The following is a 27,622-nucleotide window of genomic DNA, read 5'->3' as shown; positions in this document are numbered from 1 at the left end:
GAATAGATTTTCTGGTATGTTTACAATCTTTTATGTACAACAATGAAAATAAAATAAGAATTACAGCTTTTTTTAAATATATTTGTTTTTGCTCTGAAAACTTGGGGAGCCAAATAAAACCACCCGTGCCAGTTGGGGAATGCTGGTATAGGGGAAAGGAAAGTGGTGACACTAAATAGGGAAAGATGTTTTCCTCTAGAAAAACAACCCACAGACAGGTGTCCAGTCCAGGCTCGCCATCCATCCAACACACACACACAAAAAGACCAAGACATGCATGAACGCACGCACGCACACACAGTCACGCACACAGACCGAGACACACACGCACAGTCACATACACATCCACACACACTGAGACACACACACACACACGCACAGTCACATACACACCCACCCACACACACACTGAGACACACACACAATTCTGTGCACCTGTGTCGGCTGTCATGCTGTGGTCCCAGAGTTCCTAGAGGCCAGCTGTCCGTTTATCTTACGGGGCAGAGAAATGAAGGGGGAGTAGAGAGGTGGGGGGGGGGGGGGAGAGTAGAGAGGAGGGGGGTTAGAGAGGTGGGGGAGTAGAGAGGTGGGGGAGTAGAGAGGTGGGGGAGTAGAGGGGTGAGGGGGGAGTAGAGGTGAGGGGGGGGCAGTAGAGAGGTGGGAGGGGTGGCAGTAGAGAGGTGGGGGTAGGGGGAAGTAGAGGGGGGCAGTAGAGAGGTGGGGGGCAGTGGAGAGGTTGGGGGGAGTAGAGGTGGAGAGGTGAGGGGGGGAGTAGAGAGGTGAGGGGGGAGTAGAGGTGAGGGGGGGGCAGTAGAGAGGTGGGAGGGGTGGCAGTAGAGAGGTGGGGGTAGGGGGAAGTAGAGGGGGGCAGTAGAGAGGTGGGGGGGCAGTGGAGAGGTTGGGGGGAGTAGAGGTGGAGAGGTGAGGGGGGGAGTAGAGAGGTGAGGGGGGAGTAGAGGTGAGGGGGGGCAGTAGAGAGGTGGGAGGGGTGGCAGTAGAGAGGTGGGGGTAGGGGGGAGTAGAGAGAGATGGGGGGGAGTAGAGAGAGGTGGGGGTAGGGGGGAGTTGAGAGAGGTGGGGGGGAGTAGAGAGATGAAGGGGAGTAGAGAGGTGGAGTGATGGTAGGGGGTAGAGGAGTGGGGGTAGGGGGTAGAGGAGTGGGGGTAGGGGGTAAGTAGAGAGGGGTGAAGCGGGATGGGGGATAGAGGGGAGCAGTGGTGTAAAGTTTTTTTGGGTATCTGTACTTTACTATTTATATTTTTGACAACTTTTACTTCGCTACATTCTTAAAGAAAATGATGTACTTTTTACTCCATACATTTTCCCTGACACCCAAAAGTTACATTTTGAATGCTTAGCAGGACAGGAAAATGGTCTAAGTCACACACTCAAGAGAACATCCCTGATCATCCCTACTGCCTCTGACCTGGTGGACTCACTAAACAGAGAACATCCCTGATCATCCCTACTGCCTCTGACCTGGTGGACTCACTAAACAGAGAACATCCCTGATCATCCCTACTGCCTCTGATCTGGTGGACTCACTAAACAGAGAACATCCCTGATCATCCCTACTGCCTCTGATCTGGCGGACTCACTAAACACAAAGGCTTCGTTTGTAAATGATGTCTGAGTGTTGGAGCGTGCCTCTGGCTAGCCGTCAATTTCAAAAACAAGAAGATTGTGCCGTCTGGTTCGCTTAATTTAAGGAATTTTAAATTATTTGTACTTTTAGCAATTATATTTACTTTTTGATACTTAAGTATATTTAAAACCTTAGACTTTTACTTAAGTAGTATTTTATTGGGTGACTTTCACTTTTTCTTGAGTCATTTTCTATTAAGGTATCTTTACTTTTATTGAAGTATGACAATTGGGTACTTTTTCCACCACTGGAGGGGAGTGGAGGGGGGTAGGCATCTGAACTTTATCCTGGCACTAGTGGGGGCTGGGGATAGGCGAGGAGGCCCATCCTGTACCCCTCACAAATAACTCCCGAAACTAGACCCCCTGTACCCCCCACCTCTGCCCATCCCAACCCCCCGTGCCCTGGCGACCGTACACCCGTACACACAGCCAGCACATAAACACATCATGATAGCTGGACAAGCTGCAGCCTGGATAAATATTTCTGTAGCAGTTAATTAGGTAGAACTGATCCCATTCCAACAAGGCGGCCTGGCCCTCTCCTTCCCCTCGCCCCACCCTGGCCCTCTCCTTCCCCCCCTTGCCCCACCCTGGCCCTCTCCTTCCCCCCCTCGCCCCACCCTGGTCCTCTCCTTTCCCCCCTCGCCCCACCCTGGCCCTCTCCTTCCCCCCCTCGCCCCACCCTGGCCCTCTCCTTCCCCCCCTCGCCCCACCCTGGCCCTCTCCTTCCCCCCCTCGCCCCACCCTGGCCCTCTCCTTCCCCCCCCTCGCCCCACCCTGGCCCTCTCCTTCCCCCCCTCGCCCCACCCTGGCCCTCTCCTTCCCACCCTGGCCCTCTCCTTTCCCCCTCGCCCCACCCTGGCCCTCTCCTTTCCCCCCTCGCCCCACCCTGGCCCTCTCCTTTCCCCCCTCGCCCCACCCTGGCCCTCTCCTTCCCACCCTCGCCCCACCCTGGCCCTCTCCTTCCCCCCTCGCCCCACCCTGCCCCTCTCCTTCCCCCCTCGCCCCACCCTGCCCCTCTCCTTCCCCCCTCGCCCCACCCTGCCCCTCTCCTTCCCCCCTCGCCCCACCCTGCCCCTCTCCTTCCCCCCTCGCCCCACCCTGCCCCTCTCCTTCCCCCTTGCCCCACCCTGGCCCTCTCCTTCCCACCCTCGCCCCACCCTGGCCCTCTCCTTCCCCCCTCGCCCCACCCTGGCCCTCTCCTTCCCACCCTGGCCCTGTCTTTCCCCCCTCGCCCGACCCTGGCCCTGTCCTTCCCCCCTCGCCCCACCCTGCCCCTCTCCTTCCCCCCTCGCCCCACCCTGCCCCTCTCCTTCCCCCCTCGCCCCACCCTGCCCCTCTCCTTCCCCCCTCGCCCCACCCTGCCCCTCTCCTTCCCCCTTGCCCCACCCTGACCCTCTCCTTCCCCCCTCGCCCCACCCTGACCCTCTCCTTTCCCCCTCGCCCCACCCTGACCCTCTCCTTCCCCCCTCGCCCCACCCTGCCCCTCTCCTTCCCCCCCTCGCCCCACCCTGGCCCTCTCCTTTCCACCTCGCCCCACCCTGGCCCTCTCCTTTCCCCCCTCGCCCCACCCTGGCCCTCTCCTTTCCCCCCTCGCCCCACCCTGGCCCTCTCCTTTCCACCTCGCCCCACCCTGGCCCTCTCCTTTCCCCCCTCGCCCCACCCTGGCCCTCTCCTTTCCCCCCTCGGCCCACCCTGGTCCTCTCCTTCCCCTCTCGCCCCACCCTGGCCCTCTCCTTCCCACCCTGGCCCTGTCCTTCCCCCCTCGCCCGACCCTGGCCCTGTCCTTCCCCCCTCGCCCCACCCTGGCCCTCTCCTTCCCCCCTCGCCCCACCCTGCCCCTCTCCTTCCCCCCTCGCCCCACCCTGCCCCTCTCCTTCCCCCCTCGCCCCACCCTGCCCCTCTCCTTCCCCCCTCGCCCCACCCTGCCCCTCTCATTCCCCCCTCGCCCCACCCTGCCCCTCTCCTTCCCCCCTCGCCCCACCCTGCCCTTCTCCTTCCCCCCTCGCCCCACCCTGCCCCTCTCCTTCCCCCCTCGCCCCACCCTGCCCCTCTCCTTCCCCCTTGCCCCACCCTGCCCCTCTCCTTCCCCCTTGCCCCACCCTGGCCCTCTCCTTCCCACCCTCGCCCCACCCTGGCCCTCTCCTTCCCACCCTGGCCCTGTCCTTCCACCCTCGCCCGACCCTGGCCCTGTCCTTCCCCCCTCGCCCCACCCTGGCCCTCTCCTTCCCACCCTCGCCCCACCCTGCCCCTCTCCTTCCCCCCTCGCCCCACCCTGCCCCTCTCCTTCCCCCCTCGCCCCACCCTGCCCCTCTCCTTCCCCCTTGCCCCACCCTGACCCTCTCCTTCCCACCCTGCCCCTCTCCTTCCCCCCTCGCCCCACCCTGCCCCTCTCCTTCCCCCCTCGCCCCACCCTGCCCCTCTCCTTCCCCCCTTGCCCCAACCTGACCCTCTCCTTCCCCCTTGCCCCACCCTGACCCTATCTTTTCCCTCTTTACTCTCGCTCTGTCTTGCCTCTCTTGTTTTCTCTTTACGCTCTCTCTTTCAATTCAATTTGCTTTATTGGCATGACGTAACAATGTACATATTGCCAAAGCTTACTTTGGATATTTACAATATTAAGATAATAAGAATCAAAATTGTCAACGGGACAACAGTAACAACAATAACCAAGGGTCAAAATAACCATATATTGAACAATAACAATAATCATACAGTAGAGGACATGTGCAGGTTGATTGGTCTGTCAGACACTGTCCCTCAACTTATGGCAGGCAGCAATGTAGTGCGCTGCCAACCCACAGCTCTCTGTGTCCTCCCCCAACGGGACGGGTAGTCTATCCTCATCAGAGAGGTCTTTGAAACCTTGAATAAGAGTTTCAAATTTGGGGAAATGACTCTCTAATTGTTTTATATGTTTGACATTTTGTCAGGAAATGCAGCTCTGTCTCAGGTTCTGCTGTTGTGCAGTTGTTGCACAGCCTTTCCTCTACAGGGAGCCAGGTTTTTTCAGTGTCTAGCCTTTTCAATGGCAAGGCTGTGCTCACTGAGCCTGTACTTTGTCAAGGTTTTTCTAAGGTTTTGCTCAGCAACCATGGTCAAATAGTTTGCCATGGTGTACTGTTGATTTAGGGCCAGATAGCACTGCATTTTGCTTTGTGCTTGTGTTTCCCAATAAGCAATGTAGTTTTGTTTTGATTGTGTTGTAATTGGATTGGATGTTCTGGTCCTGAGGTTTCAGTGTGTTAGTAGAACAGGTTTCTGAGCTCAGCACCAGGACCAGCTGGATGAGGGGACTCTTTTCTTTGCTCATCTCTTGGCATTGCAGGGCTTGGTAATGATATGAGAGGGGGTCACTGTATTTTAGATGTTTCCAAAACTGAATTGCTCTCTTTTTGCGTTTTTATTATTAGTGGATATTGGCCTAATTCTGCCCAGCATGCATTGTTTGTAGTTTTCCTCTGGACATGTAGGAGAACCTTACAGAACTCTGCATGCAGGGTTTCAACCTCTTTACTCTCTTTCTCTCTCTTTACTCTCTCTCTCTGTTTTGCATCTCTCGTTCTCTCAATTAAATGTTCAATTCAATTTCAAATGTTTTATTGGTATGTCATCCCTGTAGATATATTGTAACAACAACTTCTCTCTCTAGATGCCTGTGTGTTCGTACTTCCTGAAGGGTATATGTAACAACAGTAGCTGTCCCTACAGCCATGTCTACGTGTCCCGCGGGGCTGCTGTGTGCCAGGACTTCATCAGGGGGTACTGCCCTCAGGGTCAGAAGGTATAACACACACGTACACACTCAGTCACTCACAACATTCTCTCCATCTCTCTCTTTATCATGATCTACTGCCCTGTGGCAGAAAAGGTACATTCACACTCATGTACATCCTCTACACAGATACACACCACATGACCAAAAGTATGTGGACACCTGCTCGTCGAACATCACATTCCAAAATCACAGCCATTAATATGGAGTTGGTCCCCCTTTCCTGCTATAACAGCATCCACTCTTCTGGGAAGGCTTTCCACTAGATGTTGGAACATTGCTGCAGGGATTTGCTTCCATTCAGCCACATGAGCATTAGTGAGGTCGGGCACTGATGTTGGGCGATTAGGCCTGGCTCGCAGTCGGCGTTCCAATTTATCCCAAAGGTGTTCGATGGAGTTGGAGTCAGGACTCTGTGCAGGCCAGTCAAGTTCTTCCACACCGATCTTGACAAAGGATTTCTGTATGGACACTTTGTGCACAGGGGTATTGTCACGCTGAAACAGGAAAGGGCCTTCTCCAAACTGTTGCCACAAAGTTGGAAGCACAGAATCGTCTAGAATGTCATTGTATGGAGTAGCGTTAAGATCTCTCTTCACTGGAACTAAGAGGCCTAGCCCGAATCATGAATAACAGCTCCAGACCATTATTCCTCCTCCACCAAACTTTACAGTAGGCACTATGCATTGGGGCAGGTAGCATTCTCCTGGCGTCCGCTAAACTCAGATTTGTCTGTTGAACTGCCAGATGGTGAAGCGTGATTCATCACTCCAGAGAACGTGTTTCCACTACAGAGTCTAATGGCGGCGAGCTTTACACCCCTCTAGCCGATGCTTAGCATTGCGCATAGTGATCTTAGGCTTGTGTGCGGCTGCTCTGCCATAGAAACCCATTTCATTAAGCTCCCAACGAATAGATCTTGTGCTGACGTTGCTTCCAGAGGTATTTTGGAACTCTGTAGTGGGTGTTGCAACCGAGGACAGACAATTTTTACACGCTTCAGCACTCAGCGGTCTAGTTCTGTGAGCTTGTGTGTCCTACACAGGAGGTTTGGAAGAACTGGCTCTTGGTATTGACTGGAGAGGAAAGTCACAGAGATCCTTAGTAAGGCCATTCTACTGCCAATGTTTGTCTATGGAGATTGCCTGGCTGTGAGCTCGATTTTATACACCTGTCCATAGTGACATCACCCCTGTCCCTACATTCACCCCTAATACCACTTCTATCCTCTTCTCTCCTTCCTTCTCTTTGTCTTTATCCTCTCCTCTATCCTTTCTTATACCCCCTCCCTTTATCCTCTCCTCTATCCTTTCTTATACCCCCTCCCTTTATCCTCTCCTCTATCCTTTCTTATACCCCCTCCCTTTATCCTCTCCTCTATCCTTTCTTATACCCCCTCCCTCCCTCCCTTCTTCTCTATCCTTCCTTCCTTTCCTGTATCCTTCCTTCCTCTGTCTCTCTCTCTTTCCGTTTCTCTCTTTCCGTTTCTCTTTCCGTCTCTTTCGCGCTCGCTGTCTGTCGCGCGCTCGCTGTCTGTCGCACGCTCGCTGTCTGTCGCTCGTTGTCGTCTGTCGCTCGCTGTCTGTCTGTCTCTGTTGTTGTTTCTGAGTGTCTGTGTAGCACATGCTTTTTCACACTGTCAGGCCTCATTTAAATATTGCACAGAGAAATGAGTATATAAAACAAAAGGGATATTAATATTTATTCTATTAGCTGAAGTGCTTAGGTCTGTGATTTTCCCTGTGTGTGTGTGTGTGTGTGTGTGTGTGTGTGTGTGTGTGTGTGTAGCGCAGCGTGCTAGCTGGCGGCTGTGTGATGGATAGCAGGCAGTAATTATAGATGGAGAAAGTGCTGATGATGGCTGTATGGGGCAGGCAGACACTCCAGCAGTTCAGGGGTTAACCCTGCTTCTCTCTCTCTCTCTCTCTCTCTCTCTCTCGATCTCCATCTTCTTCCCTCGTTCCATCTCTCACTTTGTCTCCCGTTCCCTTATCCGTCCCTCGCTCTTTCCCTCTCTTCTCTACCTACCCCCCACCAGTACCACCTTCACTTTCATTCTCCATCCTTATTCCTCTTCTCCCCTTTTTCTTGTCTCTCACTTTTTTGTTATTTTGCTCCTCTCTTTCTCATTTCCTCCAATTCGGTCTCTCTCCTTCTCTCATCCCCCTGATCTCCCACCTTTCTCCATCTCCACAACTCTTTCAACTTCCCTTCCTCTCTTTTCAACCCCAATCCACCCCCCCGTGTCTCTCCACCACCCCCTCGGTGGGTCTCTCCACCCTCTGCCATGTCTCTCCAGCCCCCCCGTGTCCCTCCAGCCCCCCCGTGTCCCTCCAGCCCCCGTACCCCCCCCCCCCCCCCGGTGTGTTTCTCCAGTCCCCCCCTCGGTGTGTGTCTCTCCGTTGCCTCTTCAACACCCCCTCGGTGTGCCTCTTCAACACCCCCTCGGTGTGCCTCCTTGGTGTGCCTCTCCAACACCCCCTCGGTGTGCCTCTCCAACACCCCCTCGGTGTGCCTCTCCAACACCCCCTCGGTGTGCCTCTCCAACACCCCCTCGGTGTGCCTCTCCAACACCCCCTCGGTGTGTCTCTCGTCTCGCCGCCGCCCTCCGTGTCTCGCCGCCGCCCCCTCGGTGTGTCTTTACACGGTCCCCTCGGTGTGTCTCTCTCCACCCTCCTCCATCTCTCTCAAACACCTCCTCGGTGTGTCTCTCTCCGAGACCCCGCAGTGTCTCGCCACCCTCCTCCGTATCTCTCCCCTCGGTGTGTTTCTCCAGCCCCCCCTCGGTGTGTTTCTCCACCACTCCCTCGGTGTGTCTCTCCGTTGCCTCTCCAACACCCCTCTGTGTCTCTCCGCCCTCCTCTGTGTCTCTCCGCCCTCCTCCGTGTGTCTCTCTGCCCCCCCCGTGTGTCTCGCCACCGCCCCCCCCCCCCCGTGTGTCTCGCCACCGCCCCCCCCCCGTGTGTCTCGCCACCGCCCCCCCCCCCGTGTGTCTCGCCACCGCCCCCCCCCCCCGTGTGTCTCGCCACCGCCCCCCCCCCCCCCGTGTGTCTCCACCCTCCTCGGTGTGTCTCTCCACCCTCCTCGGTGTGTCTCTCCACCCTCCTCGGTGTGTCTCTCCACCCTCCTCGGTGTGTCTCTCCACCCTCCTCGGTGTGTCTCTCCACCCTCCTCGGTGTGTCTCTCCACCCTCCTCGGTGTGTCTCTCCACCCTCCTCGGTGTGTCTCTCCACCCTCCTCGGTGTGTCTCTCCACCCTCCTCGGTGTGTCTCTCCACCCTCGTCGGTGTGTCTCTCCACCCTCCTCGGTGTGTCTCTCCACCCTCCTCGGTGTGTCTCTCCACCCTCGTCGGTGTGTCTCTCCACCCTCGTCGGTGTGTCTCTCCACCCTCGTCGGTGTGTCTCTCCACCCTCGTCCGTGTGTCTCTCCACCCTCGTCCGTGTGTCTCTCCACCCTCGTCCGTGTGTCTCTCCACCCTCGTCCGTGTGTCTCTTTCCTCTCAGCCTCTCCTCCTTTTCCCCTCCCTCTTTCCCCCTTCTCTCTCTATAATGGTAAATGTGCTGACTCGTCCTGGTTTGGGGCCCAGTGGAGAGAGCTCTTCTAATAGGGCCCTGAGACATCCCAGCATTCCTTAAATCAAGTGGAAAATTGTTAACTTGGTGTGGAATAAAGATGTTCTGTCCACTTTCACTTTTTTTTTAAATCTTCAATTTCTCAGCTCTCTCGCTCTCTCACTCTTCAGTGTGTTTTATGAAAATGACAATGTATGAGACAGCTGTGAGTCTTAGTGGACTTGGCTTTTAGCTCAATTCCCCCCTCCCCCTGATCTCCTTATACTGGAGAAAGGCTCTAAACTGTTCTAAGTCTTTGTATGGTCCCATTCCCTGGTCTATAGACCAGCACTATAGCCCCTGGGTGTATATCAGTTAGAATGTAAAGGGTTGAAAATCTGCCCCTCCACTCAGACTGTTGAATTGGAACAGACCGATACTGTAATAGAGACAGACAGGCCTTGCTACATTTTCCAAATGGCGCCAATGTTTACATTAGGGCATAAAAACATATAGAATTTGTCAAAATCAAGACTTCCCATGCGTTTGTGAGTGTTTTGGTTTGCCTCTTCCTAAAAGCTGAAAGTGAGCTGAGTGTAAGATCTAACCTGGTCTGGTCCCTGGGGTGCAGGACATGGATGTGATGGGGGTTTGGGACTTAGGGGTACAGGGGGTATGGGCGGTGAGGGTAGCAGAAGTTAAGGTGCCTCATCAGGGAGAGGAGAGGGGTGCCAGGGCTGCAGGGATCATGGGGTGACCTGGAGTCCATAGTGTTCCAGGAAACTCGATCTGCAGACCCCTCCACCCCTCGCTCTATTTATGGCAGGCAGCCATTGCGAGTGTACCCATGAGTTTACCAGTTACATTGCCAACCGCACAAATGCCTGGCCGTCCCGTCTTCAGTCAGCTGGTCGCTCTGCACCTTTTTTTTTATATATTTTATTTTCATTATTTATTACCGTTGGTTTAATGGTTATATGGTAATTGTGTCAGCCCTGCACACGCTGACCGTCACACACACACACTCTGACTGTCTCTCTCTCACACACACACACACACACACTCTGACCGCCACACACACACCTGAAACACAGAGTAACTCACCACACACATTCCATGTCCGCTTCCCGTGATCTGTTAGACCTCTCCTCTGTCCTCTCCTCTGTCCTCCTCAGTGTAAGAAGAAGCACACCCTGGTGTGTTCAGACTTCTCCAGTACTGGTTCCTGTCCCCAAGGGGCCCATTGTAAGCTCCAGCACCGTCAGAGGGCCAAACGCACCACTCCTAACGCCAGGGCAACTACAGGCCCCTCCGCCACCCCGGCCAAGAAGGCCCGTACCAAGAGGTCAGGACACAGGCTCTCGGTCAAGATAATCAAGCAATAAACCCAATGTGCAAAAGTGGTTTCAATGTCATTTCAACCAGTTTTACCCATTAGAAAGTGGAATGGAATAAATGTAATGAACATTTGAAATGTAACAATAAGTTAATAGACAAAAGTAATACAATATACAAAAGCTGTTTTGTTCAGATATGTACAGATTGAATGAATCACAGTGGATGTTTTCTCCTCCCTCCAGGACCAGCCTGTCAGTGGTTCTCCCTCAGGCCCAAGCAGCAGAGGGTTCTGCTCAGGCAGATCCATCGACACCCTCGTCCTCGGGTCGTCACAACACCAAGCTGCCATCCTTCATCTCCCTTTCCAGCTCCCCAGAGGATGCAGACGCTCCGGACACGCCCCCCGCCGACAGGTCAGAGGTCACAGGTGAGAGGGCATACAGTGACCAGGAAGGTTATGGTCCAGTTCAGGGTCGTGTCCTACAGAGGTCAGGAAACTGTCTCTGTGGATTCCATGTTGGCTCCGATGGAACACAACCTGACCTGGAGGGGTGGGTTCATCAAACAGAATGTTGGAACATTGTGGTGATCATTGTAAGCACATGAATTCATCCAGCTGGCCCATGTGTTTAAGACATAGCTCAGATATAGCCCACCGCTAATCCAGGAATGATGTTTAATGAATTACACAAAAAAAGAGAATAAACAAACACAAATTGCCATGAGGTAAATATTAGTGATGGGGAACCCCTTGATATTGGTGTACTTGTTAATGTTTTAGGAGGGTGGTACTGGCTGCAGTAGAATATAAGATTTGATAATACGAGGTATGATAATACTTAACTGGGAGGGTAATAATGTGTAGTGGGAGAGGGGTAATAATATTTTGGTTTGGGGCGAGAGGGAGGCACAGCTGAACTATCCGTTGACAGACTGATAGATACAGGATTAGGCAAGGGCCTCCCTCATTCTCCCTGTCGCCCTCTCTATCTCTGTCCACCTGCCCCTCCCTGACAGAGAGGATCCCCCGATTTCACACACACACACACGTTTACTCTCACTGTCCAGTTATGAAGCCCAACAATGAATCCGTGAACAGACACCACAAACTAATTTACCACTTCAATTCCCTTTTTCCCTCCTCCATATTGTCTTTCAGTAAGGGTTTATTTTAACAATGTCAACACAACTATCTTCCTAATGCCAAATAGATGGTTATTACATCATTATTACATAGTACCATGACATTTCTGAATAAATAGCAGGAAAATAACAACTGTAAAATACACCAGAACCTCACTTTCTCTTCGTCTGCCATCCCTCTCTCGATGTCTGTCTTGGTTCATATTAAGTTGCTCTTCTCCAGGAAATAACTATGACCTTTGACCTGATGCTGTGTCATCTAGACAGCCTGCCTGGCGCTCCCTTAACGCTAGCTATCACGCCACACACATGGACTTACACTGAGATGGATGGAAAGAAAGTATCTTTCTCCCTACATGGACTCTGGAGCTCTCACTTTCACCCCCCCCCCCCTCTGTCCCCTCTCTCATTCTCCTCTTCTCTCTTTCTTTTCTCTCCCTCAACCCTCCCTTCATCCCAGCTCTAGTCTCTAGTAGGTCTTTGGGGCCTTGCCTGCGTCATTGGTTATTCCTGGCTGGGTTGGCCGTAGTACATGCTGGCTGGGTTGGCCGTAGTACATGCTGGCTGGGTTGGCCGTAGTACATGCTGACTGGGGTGGCCGTAGTACATGCTGGCTGGGTTGGCCGTAGTACATGCTGACTGGGGTGGCCGTAGTACATGCTGGCTGGGTTGGCCGTAGTACATGCTGACTGGGGTGGCCGTAGTACATGCTGGCTGGGTTGGCCGTAGTACATGCTGGCTGGGTTGGCCGTAGTACATGCTGACTGGGGTGGCCGTAGTACATGCTGGCTGGGTTGGCCGTAGTACATGCTGGCTGGGTTGGCCGTAGTACATGCTGACTGGGGTGGACACTAGGGGTGGATACACACCATATACACACTATATACACACACACACATACATTTTATTTATATATATATATATATATATATATACTATACACGCACACACTATATACACACTATACACACAACCCTCCTGAGCCACAGCAAGGGGTCTGTCCTTACACACACACCTCCACCACCCTTTCTCTGTGTCCAGTGCAGGTAAGTGTTACTAATGACCGCTGGTTTACCCCCCAATACACACTCACTCCTCACTCAGACACTCACACCCCTGTGGCTCGTTAAGGGTGGAGAGCAGCCAAATGAGCTCCTCTCCACTTTACATAAATTTGCCCAGACGCTATGCATCACTTCCAGGGCGCACACACACACACATCACTGTTCTCTCATTCATTCAGTTCCCAGTTTGCTCATCAGCGGCGATGCCATCACTCAGCCTTTCAGTAGGACAGAGAGCCCTACGTTTTTCACCCATTCACATCCTCAGACACACCATCAGTCTCTCTCTCTCTCACACACACACACACACACACACACACACACACACACACACACACACAGCCTGTCATTTCGCACACCCATGGTGGTTGTAGAATTATCTCTCTACTGTCTGACATGTTTTGTTGGTGTCTTTAATCTCAATCTGTTCTGTTTTCTTTCTGTTGTCTGTTTGCCTGTCTGCCTGTCTGTCTGCCTGTCTGTCTGCCTGTCTGTCTGCCTGTCTGTCTGCCTGTCTGTCTGCCTGTCTGTCTGTCTGTCTGCCTGTCTGTCTGTTTGCCTGTCTGTCTGTCTGTCTGTCTGTCTGTCTGTCTGTCTGTCTCTGTCTGTCTGTTTGCCTGTCGTCCTCCACAGAGAGAACACTGCAGCTCATGCCTCGACTCCAGAACTACAGGAGCTAGAATGGATACTGCCTGAACATCAACAAATTAACTTTGAAAATACTACAGAGACGTATGTATTGAATGCTAATGGCAGTGCTGACGTTTCTGACTCATATATATCACCTCTACCATACTCAGGGTCTATAATATAGTGCTCTTGTTAAAGTTTGTTCTGTGGACTCATACATTTCATATAGCAATCATGTTTTTAATACAGATTTTATTGATATGTGAACATGTTTTGGTTCTTTGTAAATTGGAGATTGAATAATTTTGAATAAAATGAATGTTATTACTCTACATGCCTTTGTTGTGCTCTTAGGTGTGTGTGTGTGTGTGTGTGTGTGTGTGTGTGTGTGTGTGTGTGTGTGTGTGTGTGTGTGTGTGTGTGTGTGTGTGTGTGTGTGTGTGTGTGTGTGTGTGTGTGTGTGTGTGTGTGTGTGTGTGTGTGTGTGTGTGTGTGTGCTTGCACGCGAGGTGATGACAGGAGCAGCAGTGCCCTGAGACCAGGTCATGGAGAAGAGACTCATGAGTACAGTGACATTGCCGTGACTATCTGTGTATTTATGGAACGCTGTTTGGTTCTTTGCGTGTCAAAAAAGACACTGTCAAATAACACTATTTGACGTGTCAAATAAGCTTGTTGACCAATCAGGACCTGAATATGACTGTACGTCACATAATCATTTAAGACGTTCACAAATTTTTGACCTAGCCACAATAAGGATTAGCTACAATAGTGGAATTTGCGGGTTGCCTTCAAAATAAAGGTATCTAATTGAAAGTCCTGCAAATAATACAAATAGTGGAATCATGCCATAATGGAATAGATCATGCTAAACGAGGTTGGAATGTTCTTATATAAATTCAACAAAAATCTGTTGAAATCACACTGGATGTATTATACTTTAGAATTGCATTGGGGGTATACTTATTTCACTGTACAGCCTTACCTATGGATTGTGGATCAATGACATGGGGTATCAGTCTACTCAGTGACACCCAGAGAACATTAGCATCGTAGCTCTTATTGCGGGACTCTGAAACAGCTGTGAATTGAGCCACATGTATTGTACCAGTCGACCTACTATGTTGTATTGAACATGATGTTTTGGAGCCTGATAACTCTGAGAAGGACGTTGGGGAAAAGGCACTTGGGTACTGAGTAGACTGATATCCCATTTCATTGATCCCCAGTCATTAGGTAAGGCTGTACAGTGCAATATGAATGACAATACGCACAGTTGTGGCGGCAGGTAGCCTAGTGGTTAGAGCGTTGGACTAGTAACTGAAAGATTGCACGATCGAATCCCCGAGCTGACAAGGTAAAAAGCTGTCATTCTGCCCCTGAACAAGGCAGTTAACCCATTGTTCCTAGGCCATCATTGAAAATAAGAATTTGTTCTTAACTGACTTGCCTAGTTAAAACCTCTTATGGACAGACGTTCCGCTAGCGGAATGCCTCAACAATATCCAATGGTAGCGCCTGGCGCGAAATACGAAAAACCTTAAAAATGCTATAATTTCAATTTCTCAAACATATGACTATTTTACACCATTTGAAAGATAAGACTCTCGTTAATCCAACCACATTGTCCAATTTCAAAAAGGCTTTACAGCGAAAGCAAAACATTAGATTATGTCAGGAGAGTACCCAGCCAGAAATAATCACACAGCCATTTTTCAAGCTAGCATATATGTCACAAAAACCAAAACCACAGCTAAATGCAGCACTAACCTTTGATGATCTTCATCAGATGACACTCCTAGGACATTATGTTATAGAATACACGCATGTTTTGTTCAATCAAGTTCATATTTATATCAAAAACCAGCTTTTAACATTAGCATGTTTTGTTCAGAACTAGCATACCCACCGAAAACTTCCGGTGAATTTACTAAATTACTCACGATTAACGTTCACAAAATACATAACAATTATTTTAAGAATTATAGATGCAGAACTCCTTTATGCAATCGCGGTGTCAGATTTTAAAATAGCTTTTCGGTGAAAGCACATTTTGCAAAATTCTGAGTATATAGCCCGGCCATCACGGCTAGCTAATTTGACACCCACCAAGTTTGGCCCTCACCAAACTCAGATTTACTATAAGAAAAATTGGATTACCTTTGCTTTTCTTCGTCAGAATGCACTCCCAGGACTTCTACTTCAACAACAACATGTTGTTTTGGTTCGAAATAATCCATAGTTATATCCAAATAGCTCCGTTTTGTTCGTGCGTTCAAGTCACTATCCGAAGGGTGACGCGCCGGCGCATTTCGTGACAAAAAATGTCAAAATATTCCATTACCGTACTTCGAAGCATGTCAAACGCTGTTTCAAATAAATGTTTATATTTTTCTCGTAAAATAGCGGTAATATTCCAACCGGGCGACGATGTATTCGTTCAAAGGCTGAAAGAAAAAAAATGGAGTCCTCTCGTGCACGCGCGCCTCAGTGTCATTGTTCCCAGAAGAACCACTCACAAAAACCCCTGCTGTTTTTCGCCCAGAGACTGGAGAGCTCTCATTCCACTTTCTGGCGCCTTCCTAGAGCCAATGAAAGCCTTAGAAAATGTCACGTTACAGCAGAGATGCTGTATTTTTGATAGAGATGCCCTAGAAGGAGAACAAATTGTCAGACAGGGCACTTCCTGTATAGAATCTTCTCAGGTTTTGGCCTGCCATATGAGTTCGGTTATACTCACAGACACCATTCAAACAGTTTTAGAAACTTTAGGGTGTTTTCTATCCAAAGCCAATAATTATATGCATATTCTAGTTTCTGGGCAGGAGTAGTAACCAGATTAAATCGGGTACGTTTTTTATCCGGCCATGAAAATACTGCCCCCTATCCCAAACAGGTTAAATAAAGGTAAAAAATAAAAATAGGCTGACTGGGGAGTTGATTTCCCACAGTCAAAGTCCTGCAATAAGAGCTACGACGCTCTTATTTCCATAAACGCTTCACAGTTGTGTTCTCCGGGTGTCACCGAGTAGACTGATAGCCCATTTCATTGCTCCACATTCCAACACTCCAACCATGTTTAACATTATCAAGTCTAAATATGGCATGACTTTCAAAGAGGGACTTTTATTTTAAAGGCGAACTGCAAATTCCACTATTGTGGCTAATCCTTATTGTGGCTAGCTTCACAACACATAACCTGGTCCGGTCAAGCCATAGAAAAGTAGTCAGATGAAGCTAGCTGGCTGCTTATAATGTTAGTTTTGGGCAACAGGGTTAAGTAGCTGGCTAGCTAGTGATTTCAATAGGAGAACAACAAGTGGCTACCTAGCTAATACTTACTCACATGGATTCCTAAATCATTGCTAAGAATATTGAAAATGACGGCAGTTTCTACTGGTTATTGTTTTCAGGCTGGTTGCATTGGTGCTAGCTAACTACCCCAGAAGTTGCTAATAACATCTGTATCAAAGATATTCGCAAACATTTCTAATCCTGCTCGTTTGATCCTGTTCTAATTTAACACACCTGTTCTAATCTAACACAGACGTTTTCCCATTCGGTTGAACAAATAATGCCTTATTACCAATGTGGTATTGTACAGCTTTGACAGTAATGGTGGCGCTTGGCTTGCACGTGCAAATTCAGCACACACAATATTCTATAATAGAATTGTGTTATTTGACGTGTCAAATTAAAAGCTTATTTTACCATAAAATAGTGTTATTTGATGTGTATCTTTTTTGACATGCAAAGACCCAAACGGCGTTCCATATGTATTGAGAAAAGGGCAGCCTTTTGATAAGAGCTAATATCCACATCCCTCTCCTTCATACATCCACTCTTCTTCCATCCTTCCCTAAGATCTCTGTTCTCCAAGATCCCGCTCTGTCATCCTCCCTCCCTCTCTCTTTATCTCTCTGTGTAATATAATTAGTGTGTAGGGAGATGAAGAGTAGCACAGAGAGGATGTTGGGATGTGTAATCCATCCATTACCTGGCTGTCGAGCCCAGAGCAGACCCCTGATAATACAACTATTAATACGCTCTGTGTGTGTGTGTGTGTGTGTGTGTGTGTGTGTGTGTGTGTGTGTGTGTGTGTGTGTGTGTGTGTGTGTGTGTACAGCTCCTGATATTTAGACCATTAATACGCTATTTAGCCGAGGCGTTGTGACGGTGACAAACTACCGTCGTGTCGCCCTGGGGAGCGTGTTCACGCTGCGAAGCTCACCACAGCAATGCAGAGCATTAATACACGCTAAGGAGCTCAAACACACAGTGTAGACACAACACACACACAGAGAGAGAGAGTAGACACACCACACACACACACAGTGTAGACACACACACACACACCACACAGACCACACACACACTGCTGTATATCCTCTCCCTCTGTCAGCGTGTTGGGGGTCCATATCTCATTAACACGCTGGCAGGCTTGTGGGGGGGGGGGGGTTAATATGTACTATGTATCTTACAAGACGCATAATGACATGATTGGATGATCAAAGGAAATGGAGACTACCCTCTCTTTCTCCATCTTTTTCTTAATCAATATAACTAGATGCAGAAAGTGTACACCAGTTCTTCCCACTGTAGCCATCAATGTGCCCATTGGGGGGTCTAATCCACCTGAATATCTATGTAATCTATTGAAAGTGTAGGGTGAGGGATGAGAGCTGGACATGATTCTCAGAAAAGGTAGGAGACGGGGAGCTATCACTCTTCTATCCTCCCTTCTTTTTTTCTCACGCTGAAGATGGAAGTACCTCAGACGGATGTCTGCTGCTGTTTGTCTCAAATCCTCAATGCTGGCTGCTGAGCTCGGCAAGGCCTAATTAAGATCAATATTTCAATGTTTTTGTAAAAGCGCACAAGATGAGAGGGAAAGGGGGATACCTAGTCTGTTGTACAACTGAATGCATTCAACTGAAATGTGTCTTCCGCATTTAACCCAACCCTTCTGAATCAGAGAGGTGCGGGGGGCTGCCATAATCGACATCCACGTCTTCGGCGCCCGGGGAACAGTGGGTTAACTGCCTTGCTCAGGCAGAACGACAGATTTTTACCTTGTCAGCTCGGGGATTCGATCCAGCAACCTTTCGGTTACTGGCCCAACGCTCTAACCGCCAGGCTCTAACCGCCAGAGGTGGAGAGAGAAAATAGAAGAAAAATAATCTTTCCAGAAATCTCCCTGAGCACAAAAAGGAAAGGTGAACTGTTTTTCTTCTTCCCAGCTGATTGCAGTAAAATACAAAATGATTATAAGCAGTGTGGCTGGTCCAACAATAAAGAACACAGTTCCTTAGTGAGAAATGATTCATTGGCTCTCTCTCCTCACTCATCCAACAATTTTCTTCAGTCTTTACCGCTCTCCCTCAATTCTCTCCATGTCTTATAGATTCAGGGTGGGAGTGTTTTGGATGAAGCATTCTGGCTTTTTCACTGACTTGGCAAACATAGTAGTAGTAGTAGTAGGCAAGTATGTAGATCTTTCTGTCAAAGCTGCTTTTTAACATGTTGCCTCTTTCTGTTGACGTTCTCTTGACTTCATAAAGTGTGTGTGCGTGTGCCTGCGTGTCTCCCTGACAACTGAAGCTGATTCCTTAAGACCAGCATTTAAGACTTTAGGGGACCACAAAAACTCTCTGGGTCTCTGATAACCTTAAAGCACCCCCACAGGCCCAGGAGAAGACCTTGGAGAGGGTTAACTTAGCCTCAAAGCTTGTGCTTGTGCCAACCCGGCTCAAATAAAGGATCTCCCGCTCGCTCTGTGGATCTCCCGCATGCTGATGTCCGTTTTGCTTAAATCGCTAAGAACTGCACCAGCAGCAAACTCCCAATATGCAAAGGCACAATGAAACCCCTGACTTCTTCTAAATGTCTGTCTCAAGCCCTCGGCCACACACACTGCCCTCTTCCCTCTCACAATGAATGGACCTCACGGCAGATCTGCTTAAATGTGGCATTTCAATGTGGATTGCTTAGCTTGGCGTTTGGGGTCCAGCTCCTGCTTATTTGATAAAAGCCCAACCCCCCTTATAATGACTTAGCGCATCTTAAACTTCAAATACCTTGATATGATTTCTGTCCCTCTTCATCTTACAGTAGGGTACTTTTATTTTCATCCTAGCCAGCAGATTTGAGCCAGGAAGAGAGGTGGCGTTCCAAATGGCATCTTATTCCCAATTTAGTGCTCTACTTTTAACTATATCCCTATGGGCCCTGGTCAAAAGTAGTGCACTACATAGGGAGTAGGGTGCAATTTGGGATGCACACAGTGTATGTATTTCATGGCTGAAATGTTGGACAGGAAGTTGAGCTCAGCACCTTGTCAGGATCAGGTGCAGGTTGCATGGTGGCTACTCTGCTGCCCTATCATCTTATATTATAACTTACTGAGTGCCCACCACCTGTTATTTATCTCAACATCACTAGACCACACCAGTCTCTATGTAGGGCCTTGGGGCCTATGTCTTAAAGTTACAAAAAAAATCTTCCTTTCATTTAAATCAGGGGCGCAACTTTAGTTTTAGACGTGGGGTGGACATAGATATATATATAGATATATATATAGATATCGATCTATCCAGTTGGATTAACACTACAAACAGCCTACCCGACTGCTCAGAGTCATCAGCATGGTCCTAAAGCACACCTCGCCTGGTTTTGTATCACATTCCAATGATACAACTTGGTGGACAAAAATGCAATTTCAGAATTTGGGGGGTGGACATGCCCCCAGTGAAAGTTTCACCCCTGATTTAAATTGACAATGAACTAGACTGCCATGATTATAGCATTCATTGTCTCTCGCTTAACAGCCTAACCTAATCTCAAGAGAAAAGACAAGTGAGCAGAATCTGTGTTTATGCAGTATAAAGTCCTGCCCTCCGTCAAGACACATCACGGGTATCGACGTTCTGCTCAACCTTCCGTTTTGATTTTCTTTAACCGCGTGCCTCACCAGATGAAGAGAGAGGCCTATGTCTCCACGATGAGGGCGCAGACTGCGCGATACTTAATTATTTGTTGATCTGCGGAGGTGGGTCGGGATGCAATTTGTGGTTAATTATGAATAAAAACCCTGCGCGAGGGCCATAGCGTGGAATAGCCTAATCATAATTAACCCCCTCGCACCCTTTTCGCGGTCCCCTCCGCCCGAAGGAAATGTGGTTTGATTTTATGAATAGGAGCGTGTGGCACTGAATCCATTGCGGAGGGTAGGCTAGTGATTTGGGGGGCCCGGCCTGGGGATGTCAGGGTCTTCCTTACCCCTCAGACCACAACTTCATAGAAAGGATGTCAGTGTTTTTTGTTTTAACCGAATAATGATGTTGCGTAATTGACATAAAATAAGAAGAGCATAATCAGAGCTTTCCACTTTTACCATCTCACTTTAGCTCAGTATTTTTGCATACTTGTTTTCTATTCGATTTGAATTTGGTATTTCATTAAGTTTTGAAGTGAAACCTGAGAGAACTATTTTGTTTTATTTTATGAGAGTGAGAGTGTGCACTATATTTGATCATTCAGTTATAGACTGGAGTTGATCTATTAGCACAACTCGTTTCTATTCTTTTTTCGTTGCTTGCTGAAAGTATTAGTCTAGTTTGGTATGTAAATAGTGATTTTTATTAGCCTACTCGGATACTATATTATTCTGAGTTTTGTCACAAAGTAACATGTTTTACATGGAGATAAATGTTTCCTAACTTAGTTTTGATTGAATAGTACATGCACTTAATAGAATAGATGTCTTGGATGACTGGCACATTAAGATATAGTCCTACACTCCAGGAGTGTTTAAATTAGACTTTGCACCTACAATCCAAGCTACAACAGCTATTAGGCACTATTCATCTGAGACATGTCGTGCATAGGCACATTTCATAATAATGTATAGGTATTTAATGTAGTAAGGGTTCACACAGTTCCAAGTAAGCATGTATTTCTCAGAGAAAGCAGCACAGCTATCACCTTTCCATCCAGTGCGCCTTGCGCGTACCTTCCCTGTGCCTGCCTCTCCTCTCTGTGCAGTAGCACAAGCTCCGTCACTAGAGGGGGAGATGCACCTGTTCCGCAAGCCTGCGTTGTCAGTTCAGCTGCGGGCTGGTCAGCTCGAGAGGTTGCTATAGGAAAATGCAAATTCTCTGCTTTCATCTTCTCCCATTGGTCCGTCACACCTCGAGGTGGGCGGGTCGGGCGCGTGGTGTCTTTAAAAGTGCACATTGCCTTTCCCAGCGTCTCAGTGAAACTGCTTGCTTGCGCTGCACCGCAGAACTCAAAGTAACGACTATCTGCCCGGTATTGAAAACAAACTGTGACAGGAATTTATCGCCTCACGCACACACACACACACACACACACACCACACCACACACACTCATCTCTCTCTCACACACAGTACACAAGGCTCCCAGAGTGAAGGGAAGGACGGCGACGACCGACGCAAGGCTCCCAGAGTGAAGGGAAGGACCGTGTACCGTAGGGACGGGCGCAAGGTTCCCAGAGTGAAGGGAAGGACCGTGTACCGTAGGGACGGGCGCATTCGTAAGTAAAGCGCAACCTGCTAAATCTGGACTGACCATTCAGAAACTGGACCACTCTCCAGTGTCTTAACACCACTTAAGGAAATATCTACTTTTAATATCTACACCTATTTTTTTGATTGTAAGAACTCTGAGAACTTATTTTTCTCTGAACCATTCCATTGTGGATTCCAGCAGATGCAGAAAGTGACTTTGGCACATGTTTACGCATCTTTTACACGTGCATGTCTCTTGTTCTGGGCTGTCGTGGGCCCGTGTCATGTGTGGAAAGTTTTATTCTGGTCCTGTGTAACACATGCTGCAGCAACTTCAACCGCGAGACTGCTGCTTTCTCACCCTCTTATGACTGTAGCAAACACTCTCCTCGCGCCAGTGGAGGCGAAGAAGGATACAGTAAAATACTTGACCACAATAACACCAGAAAAGGAGCAGCCAGAACAGTAGAGAAGATACAGTCCATCCCCTGTGCTGCTTGCTTTATCATCTGCTCACTCAAGGACATTAAATCAGAGGGCGCGAGCAGGTCCAGAGGTGAAGCGAGGACAAGACAGGTTTGTGCCGACAAATTTCACCGGGGGCTCCAGTTTCAACCGGCCCTGGCCCGTGGTATTAAAGCGTGCATTTGACCTGGGATAAGTTGTCAACAAGAGAAGCGGCGAACTGGCAGGTGTACAAGTTCATTTACACGCTTACATATGCGCCGCTATAAATAGCAGTTGTTTTAAGGACTAGCAGCTTAATACGAAGTTGTCTACTCCCCTCTTCTATCCAATCTCACAACCCCACGCACAGGGACCGGGCGTGTGCGCGTGCCTATATATACGCCACACAGACCTCTTCGATTCGAATAAGCAATCTGCATCCGCGAGGGCTGCCCGTTGTTCTGCCCGGTGTCGGTTTGGCTGTGAGGGCGGGAGTCGTCGCATGGACTGACATGGCCACCGACCTCGCCATGAGCGCAGAGTTGCCCAATAGCCCCCTGGCCATCGAGTATGTCAACGACTTCGACCTTATGAAGTTCGAAGTAAAGAAGGAGCCTCCAGAGGCTGACCGTTACTGCCACCGCCTCCCCCCGGGATCCCTCTCCTCCACCCCCCTCAGCACGCCCTGCTCCTCCGTGCCTTCCTCGCCCAGCTTCTGCGCCCCCAGCCCCGGCGGCCAGTCGGGCCAAAACCTGGCCAACGGTGTCAACAGTAGCAACAACAGCGGAAGCAGCAACCCCCAGAGCTCGGGCGGAAAGCCCCACCTGGAGGACCTGTACTGGATCCCCAACTACCAGCACCACATTAACCCCGAAGCGCTCAATCTGACCCCTGAGGACGCCGTGGAGGCACTCATCGGCAACGCCCACCACCACCATCACCACCACCAGGGCTACGAGGGCTTCCGCAACCAGCAGTATGTAGGGGAGGACCTGTCCACGGCCTCGGCCGGCCACCATCACCAGACCCACCATCACCACCACCACCATGGACACCGCCTCGAGGACCGCTTCTCGGACGACCAGCTGGTCAGCATGACGGTGCGCGAGCTCAATCGGCAACTAAGGGGGTTCAGCAAAGAAGAGGTGATCCGCCTGAAGCAGAAGAGGCGCACGCTTAAGAACCGGGGCTACGCACAGTCCTGCCGCTACAAGCGGGTGCAGCAGAGGCACATGCTAGAGAGCGAGAAGTGCACGCTCCTGAGCCAGGTGGAACAGCTGAAGCAGGACGTCGTGCGCCTGGCCAAAGAGCGAGATCTCTACAAGGAGAAGTATGAGAAGCTCGCGAGCCGAAGCTACAACGGTGGCGGGCCCAGTAACAATAACAGAGACCCCTCTAACGGAAACCACGGGAAACCGGCCTCCACGGAATTCTTCATGTAAGAGACTGAATCATGGCATAAGACTTTTGCCCCCTTCAAACTTATTTAAATATTTTTAATGACTATTATTTGTATTTTTCTCAGTTTACATTTTTTTGTTTACAGTTATTCCTTGGTGGGGGGGTGGGGGGTGCTATCAGTGTACATTTTAAATGTACAACATAACATAATGCTTTATATTTATTTAAAGACATAAGCAAGGTCGATGGCACATACAGTAAGTAATCTATGTGCGCAGATATAATTGTTGGCTTGTTGGAAGTCTTAAAGATTGTTTTGGATTAACTTCAATATACCAACACCTCTTGATATGGACATTGGATCACAAACTCTGTCAAATCAATAGACTGATTATTATTTTATGATGCAATAGATCTCAGAGAAACCCTGATTAAGTCTTAATGAAAAATATGAATCAAACTTGTCAACGTATACCAGACAGAAAAACTAAATTGAAAACTGTTTTGATTCCTTATATGGTGTCTTAAAGACTTCAGCGTCTTAAAGCTGGGGGGAATCAAGGAAGAGAACCCGGTATTTATCATTGGGACTGAATTGAAATGAAAGGGGGCGAACCACAGAAAAAGCAATAGCCTCCACCATTGCCGCTCCTGCAGGCTCTGTCGACGGATCCGACTGTGATGATGGAGGGGCACATGATATAGCCTTTCTTCCCCGTTAACGGAAAAGGCAACCTTTTTGAATATTGCAAGTCTAGTTTCCATCCCTTTTAGCAACCCTGCATGCAGGACATGTATGGTACCCCAAACCTCCAATCATCTCACCCCTATATGTTATGGAAAGCATGGCCCATGGTTCTTTCCTCTTCTCTTGCTACTCCACTCTCATCGCTCTCTACAGCAAGGCCTGGGTATGCAAAAACACAACTTTATCCCCCTATAACCCTGAGAGATGTAATAAAGAATGCAGAATAACCTGCGACCAGAACTAGTAATCTGCTATTACAAAATGGATGCGTTTTACCCGCTATTTTCAATCGATTTTTCTATTGTTTTAAATGAAAAGAAAAACAAAACAAAAAGAGATGATTAACTGAGCCAGATTTGAGACTATTTATTCCCACGTGTATATGTGTATAGAACAGTTATTGTGTTACCTTTTAAAGCTTTTGTTGCTTGATGATGATTCAGAACGTCTTAATGCAATGTTTTAGGACTATCTTACAGCATGCAAATAGTCTACGATAACTTCCTACTTCTACTAGACATGTATGATGTAAACAAGAAGTCTAACTGTACTAAGATGAGAAACATTTGGGATTTTTTTTATATTGATAGGACCTTTGTGCATATTACTGTTATGATAATAAGGTGAATAGAAAAATTCGATGAGGTGATTTACTTAATGTAGCTACAAATATAAGGACTGCATTCGCTGCTAAAACTCTATGCACCAACCCAACTAAACTCTTAATAAATGGATTTTCTACTTTTAAAAAACTGTACAATTTGAGGTATAATAACAATAAAGGTGATCTAATGGCTTGTGAATAATAATTTAATAATTCCGCAGTCCGGTGTCTTATAGCTCAATATAGCCTATTCTGTTTTATCTGATCTGTAGAAAGATGCCTGGCGGATGCTTGGATTGTCAATGATCATCTTTTTCTCTGAGGGTATGATTAACTCAAAATCATTATTCTGTCAACAAGAAATCCCTGGTTCATGTGTTACCTGCTGCCTAGATATGATGTGCAATATTGTGCAGAAGTACTGAACCACCTTGCCAATGCCAGTGCAAGGCTGATGGCGACATATGCAGGAATACAGCTAGGTTGACAAGACAAGGAGAATTATGAGAGGTGTTTGCAAATCGGATCAAAATGGAGTGGGAGAGAGATGTTGTTTTCTACCTCCCAAGATACTGTTCAGATAAAAAGTTATCCTTGTGATGCAAAATCAATTAGTCTTAACTTTCAATTCAACGAAATAATTTATTTTGGTGCTTTTTCCGGTTTGACAAATTTAGTAATGTTTTTGTGAAAACAAATCTATATTGATCAATTCTTTCAATCAATTCATTAATAACACAATCCGTCAATATAGAGCAGAGTTATGTTGTTGGCCACCGAGATTGAACCTGTATTTATGGTCTTGAAGTTAGTTAGAATTTTTAGAATTCCAAAGTGACGTAAACACTCGCATCCCGGCAACATGGCGAAGTATCTTCTGCACAGTGCTGTCAATGTATAGCCTACCTGTATAGCCTATATGATTTCTATATATTTATTCGAGAAACATTTAAATGTCCGAACGTGTCAATAACTCAAGGCAATTAAATGTTTCAAGATGGAATGTTATTGAGAATCTTGCTTTCATAATGTTTAATAAAAAGTTATGTCCAAAATCTGTTCATGTCTTTCGTTTAAATGTACCTTCAAGCATTGATAATGTACGCCGTAAAAATTATGTTTATTCAGTAGGCCTGCAAACAAAGGCTCTAAACATTTACAGTAGCCTAATAACAAAATAAATAGCAGGGTTTCTTAAATAGGCGTAGCCTATGAATTATTCTCCTCTCGCTTGAAGTTCTCCGCTGTTTGCAACAGTAAGGACACCTGGATTGCCTTTACAGAACGAGTAACTCATGTTCAATTATATTATTCATTGTATTCATTATATTATTCATAATTTGAGAATATCCAGTAAAACGCAGGCGGATGTTGTAATAAACGGGCAATTTAAGAAGCATCCATACGCGTAATATTACCAAATCTATTAATGAATCAGGCAAAACGTACTGAATTACTTAGCCTATAGTCCACAGACTAAAATAAATGAACGAAAAGCAAATATTTTAGATATGTTTGTGGATGATTATACTTTTGAGGTTCTGCAACGATTGTCCGAAATAAGGCAACTGAGCGTCAACAAAAATTGAAACAATCTGTTGCAAAAGGTAAGCTATAGCATACAGAAACGAAACAACAATACTCACGTTTGTCTTATTTAAAATGGTAAAGTATTAGCTATTTATTATTATTAATATTATTATTATTATTAGGCTTTTATTATTATTATTATTATTATTATTATTATTACAATTTCATCATTATCCTGACTTTCTTGTTTACATTGTGATGTATTTTAGGCTACACTTTAACTACTTTCCTAATTTTTTTATCTCAAACGAACAGTGTAGCCTATTATCACACATCAACCGCAATCACTTGAATATGATGGGTTTTTTTTTTTCATTGGGAACTTTGCGTTGTGATTAATCTTAGGTGATAAGAGAGAAGTGTTTGTTTAGATTTCTGTAATGACGCACATTAGTCTCATTTAACCGCGGTTCGACAGAGGATGGGCACGAGCAGCAGTCCTAGTCCCTCTGCTCCGTTTCCAGTAACATCACTGGACCAATTTGTCTTCCCATACAGCCGCGTAGGCTACTATTGGCTACTCTTCGTGCAGCCCATTCTCCCCCTGCCATGAGCTTGTACACTGTGCCGGGACAGCCCGTCAGTCAGCGGGCCTCTCAGGGACTTACTTGGTGAGTGTTTGCTGCTGGTGGGCCGGCGAGGCTTTCGACGCAGCGGAGGAGGTTCTGAGCAGACGCGGGTATAAAAGGTAGGATAGCCGACGCCTCTCTCTAACCGCAGTCTAGTTGTGTGCTGCATGCTTGTTTGTAATGTGTAAACAGTAAACACGTTTTTTTCTGCCATGGTTCAGTGATGCTCTGGTTTAGCTGTTTTTAGAGCCAAGCCTATTTTGGGTCTGTGTGTGTGTGTGTGTGTGTGTATTTGTGTGTGCTCGCCCATGCACGGTGTGTGTGTACTTGCCACTCATTTCAAATGCATTTGTTTTTCCTCTCAGGGTGAGCAGTCAGTGAGGGGTGAGGTGGCGATATAACATCCTGCAGGGTCAATTACATCAGGTACAATATTACACCAGGCACCAGGACTCTCAGTACGTCTCATGCAGGCGGCTTGCTATTATTGGGTTTGGGACAAGCAAGAAACACATCGCTAACACACAACACTGCTTACCAGACATTAGGTTTAATATCAGTAATCTGTACCAGTTGATTGTGTAT

General features: G+C 48.0%; 2 protein-coding genes across 2 annotated transcripts in view; both read left to right on the top strand.

Annotated features, from left to right (window-relative positions):
* LOC106560406 (uncharacterized) overlaps positions 1 to 13,480 on the top strand; it is a 101,081-nt gene extending 87,601 nt beyond the window's left edge. Inside the window, exons 9-12 of the mRNA XM_014123293.3 lie at positions 5,300 to 5,431; positions 10,149 to 10,318; positions 10,554 to 10,738; positions 13,152 to 13,480. Coding sequence (XP_013978768.2) covers positions 5,300 to 5,431; positions 10,149 to 10,318; positions 10,554 to 10,738; positions 13,152 to 13,198 — 534 coding nt within the window. The 3' untranslated portion in view covers positions 13,199 to 13,480. The remainder of the gene's footprint in view (positions 1 to 5,299; positions 5,432 to 10,148; positions 10,319 to 10,553; positions 10,739 to 13,151) is intronic.
* Positions 13,481 to 21,401: 7,921 nt separating this feature from the next.
* On the top strand, positions 21,402 to 25,937 carry LOC106560405 (transcription factor MafAa). The gene has a single exon (XM_014123292.3). It carries the CDS (start codon positions 22,638 to 22,640, stop codon positions 23,565 to 23,567), a length of 930 nt encoding a protein of 309 aa, XP_013978767.1. The 5' UTR covers positions 21,402 to 22,637; the 3' UTR covers positions 23,568 to 25,937.
* Positions 25,938 to 27,622: the final 1,685 nt, after the last annotated feature.

This window comes from Salmo salar, chromosome 10 (genome assembly GCF_965601325.2).
Source record: "Salmo salar chromosome 10, fSalSal1, whole genome shotgun sequence".
Classification (NCBI taxonomy): Eukaryota; Metazoa; Chordata; class Actinopteri; order Salmoniformes; family Salmonidae; genus Salmo; species Salmo salar.
The sequence above is the reverse complement of the archived record's forward strand: the minus strand, read 5'-3'. Positions and strand labels throughout refer to the sequence as shown.